Raw genomic sequence first — 8,464 nt, 5'->3', positions numbered from 1 at the left:
AAAATCCATTCATTTCTTAAAATAAAACACTATTTATAAATTTTCATCGAAGCGTTTCTTTTGATAGTGATTTTAATCACTGTCAGATATCATCTATACTTTACCCAACTATGCTATGTCCACACTGTGTCGCGACTCCACTATACTACCGTTTTTTTTTATTAGTTTATCCGTCACGCATTTCTGCGATCTCAAAAGACAGGAAATTTAATATAAAATGCCATAAATTATCACAAGAGTGTACTCAATAACTTCCCTAAGTTTTATGGAGACAAGATGAATGAACAGACAGAAGTATTAACATATTTAAAGAACATTGCAAATTATGCATGAATGCTAATAAAAACTTTTGATAACAAAAATGTAATATATATTTTTCATTACCTTGGATAGTTTACTTATTTCAAATTACACACATAGAAGCTCAATAGATTTTAAACATTTCGCTTATAAATTTTAAATAAAATGTAATTCAAAAAATTTCAAATTAATATTTCTTAATTATTCTTTCTAGAAATCCTTGAAAATATGTTTTATTTTAAATAAAAAACGTTATTTAGATTGAATTTTTTCAAACTATTTGTAAAAAGAATATGATCGTTTTTCAATTAAAAAACATATCTTCATCTTCAATTTCTTCATCCTCAAATATTTCGTTGAAAACACTAGTAGACTCTATAAGAATTGATCTTTGATATTTAATTGAATCATTATTTTTTAAAGTAGTTGATGTAATATTTGGTATATTCATAAAACTTCTCTTGGCAAATCCAATTTCTATAGCTTTCCGTACGTTAGTTGGAGTTTTCTCATTGTTATTTTTCAGCCAAGGATGCTGTAGTGCCTTCTTTAATTGAATCCGAAATCCAACGTTAGGTTCTAAAAATGATGCAACCAGATCTTTAAGGTTATCACTACGACTTTTAATTTCTTGAAACTTATACTGTTTTGACATCTGAAACAAGTTATCGTTATTTTATAATTTTGAATAAAAAAAGTTATAATTTTTTGGAAGATATATTTTTAAAAAATTAATTTTACAGATAATAGTTATTTTATACTTATTATTTCCGAAAAAAAATGTTATTGTCGAGAAAAATAAAAACCTAGTCAAACCTTATTTAAAAAAATTTATGTATTTTATTAAGTACTTTTAACAACTCATTTTTTATAAATTTATTAATAATGATTTAAATGTATCTACCTGTTTCTTATACATTTCGTCTTTATTTTTATCTTTAAATGGAGTTGTGTTATTTGACATAACAAATAATACAACACCCAAGGCCCATATATCAGCAGCTATAGGGTTATAAGGTCGCAAAGCTGACACTAGTTCTGGCGATGAGTACGACAACGTGCCACATATTGTATCTGCACCTGGATGGCGACCACGGCCAACAAATCGTGTAAATCCAAAATCCGCAATTCTTACATTGTATTTGGCCGTTAGCAATATATTTTCACATTTGATATCACGATGAACGATACCTACACTATGCATATACTTGAACGCCCACAAAATCTGTCGAAACCAAGAACGAATCTGATCCTCTGACAATATTTTTTTCTTTAAATAAGAATGCAGATCTCCATTTTCTGCATATTCCATGTTAATAAATATTTTAGGGCCACTTTGAAATATGCTGTGTAACTATAATTAAGGTTATACACATTTATATGTATTAAATATTTTTACATACAAATTAATAATTTTTAAGAAAATATTCAATTTAATACACAGTATTGTGTCTCAATAAAAAATACTTATCAAATAAGATTGAATAATTACATAAGAAAATTATTTTTGTAAAAATATTAATATTTTAAATGTTTAAATGAGGTATTTGATGAACTGAGAATCTATAATTATTTATTTTAATATTTATATTAATTTAAATTTATAAAAAAAATATGCTTTAATCAATTGTGATAAGATAAGCATTGGCTTTTTAGATTAGTGCAGCTTCAAATAATTGATTTAACATGCCTCCTAAATTCGTGTATAACTTTTATAAAACTTTTTTAAACCATCGCTTCCTTATTTATATACGGTATCCATAAGACTATAAAAATACGTTGATAATTTAGTTAGTCAGGTTAGTATACGACTAAATCTACATATATCTATATGTGTATTACTCTTGAAATATTAAATAACAACTAAAAATTCCGAAGGGATTAAGCTCTACTTAAAAATACTTACAGGTTTGAGTTGTTTAAATTACTTTTTTCAAATGTATAACAAAATTATTTCTCAAAAATTTCCTGTTAATCAGGCTTTATAGAGGTTTTTAAGTCAACTATAAAACTTTTGATATAAAAAATAAACAAATCATTAAATTATTTATAAAATTATAAGATCTAGGATATAATATCGAATGTAACACATTGTATACAATTATCCGAAAATTCCGGTAAGTCAATATACAATTTTTAAATTATACACGTTATTTATACACACAAAAAGTGTAATTTTAATATAAACGATTAAAAATCCGAACACAATTATAAAATTTTTCAATACATTGTGTGAATAAAAAATTTCTAGTACATGTATGTTAAAATTAAGATATTTTTTTTTAGAGTATATTTTTTTGCTTTAGCTATGATTTTTTTTTTATTTATCTTTCACAAAATAATTTTTATTGATACTCGAATGTATTTTTCAAAAATTAATTGATTTTTAATTAAAATTAATTTAAAAAATATATCAATTAGTTTTATTATAGACATTTTTTATCGTTTAATTTTCCTAAATCATACATAAGTTTCTATCGGAACTCACCAAATTTTCGTTTAGAGATTTTAAATAAATATTATTACTTCATATTAAGATTGATCAATTTATCTATTTGAAATATGATCCCATCTTAATTTAAAATTTTGCTAGCATATTAGTTCAAACACTGATTTTGGTCTCTTTTAGGTAATCTCAAAGTTACAAGTCAAATTATTAGGAATTTTCAAACATGTTAATTTTTAAAATAAATACTGTTGCTTATTAAAAAGTATGAAATAATTTTTTTTTTTAATTGAAAGAGTATTACATTAAAATGGATTGATACTAGTTGTATTGGATGTCGGCTGTAGAAGATATACATGCCTGCACTATATATGGATGTTTGACCTTGACCAATACGTCGAGCTCGCGGGGTAAAAATTTTTCTGCAAATTTGACTGAAACCCGATTAATGTTTATCACTTTTGTAGCTAACATCATTACTTTACCATTGACGATACCCCCATACTTTGTCAAAAAAACTTTAGAAAACGATCCTTCACCGATTTTCTTCCATACTTGAAGTCGATTTTTTGCCAAGATCGATGTATCTGACAAGGCTATCATTAATTTATGGTTACTTACATAAAAATAATTTTTAACATTGAGCTCTGAATTTCTGTATGATTCATTTTGAACAAACTAAAAATGATGAGTCCAAAATTTATTTCATCCATTGATCAAGAACAATATTTTTACAAATATTTAATTTGTTGTTAAGGTATACTTATGTGTAAAATGAGTTTTTAGCCAATACTCCACTATTTATTTTTTAGTATTATCGCTGACTCAGAAACTTGTAATTTGTGAAAAAATATAATAACTTCGATGTGTAACTGAGAAGCTATTACACTTACTCTTTCGTGTTTATTTTTTTGTGTCCATACACGCAATCACTCCCGAACCTATTTTGCTTAAACATTCGATAGAAAATGACAACACATATCAATATGAAGCTATTAACACTATAACATAAAAAAAAACTCCCGTTATCGTGTAATGAGAACAATGTCCCCAAAAAATGACTAAATATTTAAAATAATTAAAAAATGTGTTATAAAACAGTCAATATTAATAGTTTAAGTTTTCACAGTGTATTAACATAGCTTTTTAAAAACTGGACGCGTGCAGTTTTGGTAAAAAAAGTGGTCAATTTTATAATATTTTGCATAATAATAGAATATTGACACCATTCAAAACTAAAAACAAAGAATAAATACTTATTGTAGTAGTTAAATTTAGTATGAAATTGATATTCAATAATTTAATATTGTAATTTTTACAGAGAAACTATAAAAAGTAATCAAGTAGTTGTATATTTCGTTACTTCTCTGATAAACATGTATAAAAACGAATTATATTAATTAATTACATTGATGCCTTGAAACCTTTAAAAAAAAATGTTTGTTTCATGAGAAGAAATACACTTATCTACAAGGAATTTTAACTAGAAAAGAACAGAATATACTTTTCTAAATTCATTTTTCACAGATTTTAATCTGATTTGCTTTTGAATAATCCACCAATTTTTTTATAATTAAACACTATCTACAGATTTTCATCGAAGAATTTCTTATGATAGTGGTTTTAATAACTGCAGATATCATCTATACTTGTCCCAACTATGCCACGCTTATACTGTGTCGCGACCCCCCCCTCTGTGCTACAGATTTCTTTTTTTGTAATAAATCAATTAAATAGAATTTTAATAATTATTTCAATGTAACTCTTTATTTTTAAATAGATGCTATAATTGAAATATTCAGAACTATATTACGTATAGTTATATTCTATGGTATGTATTTTGATATTCAGAAATATTCCGTTAGCCAAATTTTACCTATGATTTCATCCGATGTTATGTTATTGAATTTCATTTTAATTTATATTTTTTTGGTTATTTCTTCTATATCTTAATACTTGTTTTGAACTAATTAGTAATAATATCAAAAATTATGAGTGATGGAAAAAATGTATTTGAATTCAGCGCGAATAATTGCTCAAGAAATGTGTATTTTTGACTCTGTTGAAAATTCCTTGCAGAGCATATATTCATAAATAACCAAAAATTATCTTTTGAACATTTTTGTATCAAGCCCTCCAATATTTACATTAATAACTATAGAGTGATCTTTTTTGCATAAACCACTCGCTAAACGCAAAATAAATAAAATATTACATGGTATATATATATATATATATAGGTTATGTGTGCAACTTATCCACGACTCATTTGCTTTAGATTGCTTATACAAGTTGTTACAATATAAACAAGCTGTATCAGCATCATCATCATCTTCATAGTCAACAGGATCTAGAATTAAACGGCGTTGTTTTACAGGTCGTTTAGATTTTCTAATTTCTTTAATGTTTTTTCTGCCACCTGCCAGTGCTTCAATAGACCTATTTTTATGAAGTCGTTTAAGTTCTTTAGTCTTCTTAATAATTTGTTTTTCTTTAGGTTCTTTTATTAGTAGACTTTTAGTTAATACTTGTGTCCCTGTTGATCTATTTTTATTAGACTTTCTGGAGCCACTGAAAGAACAGCTGAGAAAAGACGAAATTTTTTTTAATAATTTTATCTACTTCTTCATTAGTAACATGTGTATTGTTAATTGTACCTGAACTACCAGGCAAAACAGAAAATGTCTTATGAGTTGTGTCAACTTTGTCAGTAGAAACATTTTTTCAATATTTGAAGAAATTTCACATTTTTATGATTAGGTGGGAGATTTGTATTTGTAGTATTTCCATCAAAATTTATATTATCGGTAATCAAACTTGGAGCAAATAGTTGTTCTGGGAAAATGACTGAATTCACAGGATCTAATTCACAAACTTCAAATGATGACAGTATATTTTTCATTCTTACTGATTTTATATAGGCATTACAAAAAATGTTAGAAATTTAATAGTGCCTTATTAACTCTCAACCAAATTTCGAATTCTCTGTTATAGAATGTATCTACTAGACCAAAAATACCAACATCTAATGGTTGCAGTCTGCCAGTGCAATGAGGTGGCAGACAAAGTAGGATTACACCAGATTTTTTGGCTAGTTCAAGAGCTTCAATACTTTTGTGACTTGAATGACCATCTAGTTTCATTAAAACTTTATTTGTTGAACTAGAATTAACATGTTGTATAAAGTGTTCCACTCCTTTAACAAATAATTCACCAACCATGTAATCAGGGTCATTAAAAAGTTTTAAAGTTCCTGGTGGTGCTTCATCATACAAATTCGGATTAAAAGTTTTTCGAGGAAAAATAAGAACAGGAGGCGTACTCTGACCAGATAACCCAATACAACAAACTACAGCCACATGCCGTCTTCGCTCTGCACTAGTTAGTGCACCAACTTGCAACTAACAACTACTGTTTTCAGGGTAGATTTATCCTTATTGTATATATTAGTTACTTGTATATTTTCTTTGTTCGTGGTATCATAAAAAAGATTCAAAAAATTTCAAATTGTGGCTTATTGAAAACTCTGGCCCTGGCAGGTGAAATTATTCAGGCGAACGTAAAGACAACTGTGGATTTATTTTTCGAAAACCAACCAACCAGTCTTGACCAGCTTCTTTTATTTTAGTATTAAATAAATGAGGTATACAAGCTTCTTCGGCTAAATTATAAGCCAATTTCTGAATTTTTTTTACAGTAAATCCAAAAAATCTAGACTCCATTTTTAGTATATGCTCAGCTATTTTTTTTTCCAAGAAAATAAAAAAGTATAGGTCGACCTAGTGTTTTCGTAATACCAATATCTAATTTATTTTTGTCCATAGACGACAAATAGTAGCTTGAGGAACATTAAATTTTTTAGACGCCTTAAGCCAACCCATTTCTTTTTTAGCTATAGCAGATATAGCTTTTTTCATATCACTTTCTATTCATGACTGTCATGTGGCTTTACGTTTATAATTCGATACCATTGTAGTTAGAAATATAACAAAAATTAAATTAAATTAAATATAAAAAAACGGTAGCACAGTGGGGTCGAGGCACAGTATAGACGTGGCATAGATGAGATAAGTATAGATGATATCTGACAGTGATTAAAATCACTATCATAAGAAACGCTTCGATGCAAATCTGTAGATAGTGTTTCCTTTAGAGAAATTGGTGAAATATTTTAAAAGCAACATGAACTCTTATTTCTTTAATTATATCCTGATTAGTAGTTCTTTGATTTTAAAATATAATATATGAATAAATACTAATTATAGTTTTTAAATTTAGTATGAAATTGTGAGGCCAGCTATGATGTATGGTTCATAGTGTTGGGCGGTTGATAAGAAAGTAGAGCAGAGAATAAGTGTAGCAGAGATGAGAATGCTTAGTTGGATGAGTGGAGTGACTAGAGAAGATAGGATAAGGAACGAGCATATAAGAGGAAGTATAGGTGTTGCGTCAATCGTGGATAAGATGACAGAAAATAGACTTAGATTGTTTAGTCATGGTATGAGGAAAGAAGAATCGAAAGCTGTAAGAACAGTTATAGAAATGAATGTTGAAGGAAGAAGAGATAGAGGAAGACCAAAAAAGAGATGGAGGGATGCTATTGAATGCGATTTGAGGACAGCTGATGTGAGCGTAGAAGATGTGGGAGATCGTGTCAAGTGGAAGCTTAGGATAAGGGTGGCCGACCCCAAGTAGTTGGGATTAAGGCAAAGAAAAAGAAAAATATTACCAGATATTCCGGTGGCAATTGACATAATATGATTGTTATTTCGGAATGTACAATTTAGCGTTTAGTTGGGTTTAAATAATATAGCGTCAAATCAATTACCTACTCTATCGGTTGTATCTCAATATACACTACACTTTAATGATACAATAAATAAATAAACTCACACATACACACATATGCATTTATAACATTGTGTCTAATGTAAGTATAACATGATAAAAAGTAACCGTAAAATGAAAAAAATGGAATATAAATTTTATTACTCATATTAAATGTAATGTAACTCGAAAAATATTTGTTTAAATGAAAAAATATAAGATTATATTTTTATTTATAATTGTCTTTTAAACAACTTTTGTGCGAAACTTTTTTTTGTAAGTTAAATATTTTTTTTTGAGAAAATTAAGAAAGCTCATATTTTTGAACTTTTGCGAGGATTTAAAAAAAAAGCTCAATTCCAATCTTGAGGACTATTAGTATGTCATTATACATATTTTAATTCAACTTTTAAAAAAACAAAATTTTTTCCGCAATTTTTCCTTTGTTGACAGGCCTAGATGTCAATTTTAAACTTGTAATTGAGCTAAAAGTTATGGTAATATATTCAATTTATTTTACTATAAACTTTCATAAATCTTTATCAAAAATTTTTCATCAACTTTAAAGAACCAAAAAAATAGGTTAAAATTGAAAATTTGGACTGATTATTTTTAACATATTAAAAATCAAATCAGTAATAATTTGAAAACAAATTTTTTTTTCTTTTAATTATTATTTTATATATATAATTAGTAATAATATAAAAAATTAGAAGTGATAGAAATAGTCTACTTGCAGATTTGAAAACAACGCGAAAATTTGATTTAGAAAAGTATATTTTTGCTTCTGATGAAAGTTCCTTGTAGTCCAGTGCATTTTTTTATAGTAACAAACAGTTTTTATTGAAAATTATTGTATCAAGCCCTTTAAATTTTTATACACGTAAAAGT

At 26.9% G+C, this 8,464-nt stretch overlaps 1 protein-coding gene across 1 annotated transcript; it reads right to left on the bottom strand.

Moving 5' to 3' along the window:
- Positions 1-604: 604 nt before the first annotated feature.
- On the bottom strand, positions 605-6,468 carry LOC126898016 (serine/threonine-protein kinase H1 homolog). Its single transcript, XM_050671964.1, has 5 exons — positions 6,347-6,468; positions 5,717-6,124; positions 5,020-5,329; positions 1,205-1,654; positions 605-955 (listed from the first exon to the last, which is right to left on the bottom strand). The coding sequence occupies exons 1-5, from the start codon at positions 6,466-6,468 to the stop codon at positions 605-607; spliced, it is 1,641 nt and encodes a 546-aa protein (XP_050527921.1).
- Positions 6,469-8,464: the final 1,996 nt, after the last annotated feature.

This window comes from Daktulosphaira vitifoliae, unplaced genomic scaffold, assembly GCF_025091365.1.
Source record: "Daktulosphaira vitifoliae isolate Bord-2020 unplaced genomic scaffold, ASM2509136v1 Scaffold_2, whole genome shotgun sequence".
Classification (NCBI taxonomy): domain Eukaryota; kingdom Metazoa; phylum Arthropoda; class Insecta; order Hemiptera; family Phylloxeridae; genus Daktulosphaira; species Daktulosphaira vitifoliae.
Note: the sequence above shows the minus strand (reverse complement) of the source record. Positions and strands in the feature narration are given on the sequence as shown.

What these genes read in the sequence shown, in the direction of transcription:
- LOC126898016 (XM_050671964.1), bottom strand. Translation starts at nt 6,468, where the DNA reads ATGGAGTCTAGATTTTTTGGATTTACTGTAAAAAAAATTCAGAAATTG. An exon ending in AACAGAGAATTCGAAATTTG is followed by an intron (nt 5,330 to 5,716) that starts GTTGAGAGTTAA and finishes GTCTTTTCTCAG; the next exon opens with CTGTTCTTTCAGTGGCTCCA. An exon ending in ACTTGTATAAGCAATCTAAA is followed by an intron (nt 1,655 to 5,019) that starts GCAAATGAGTCG and finishes CCTTAATTATAG; the next exon opens with TTACACAGCATATTTCAAAG.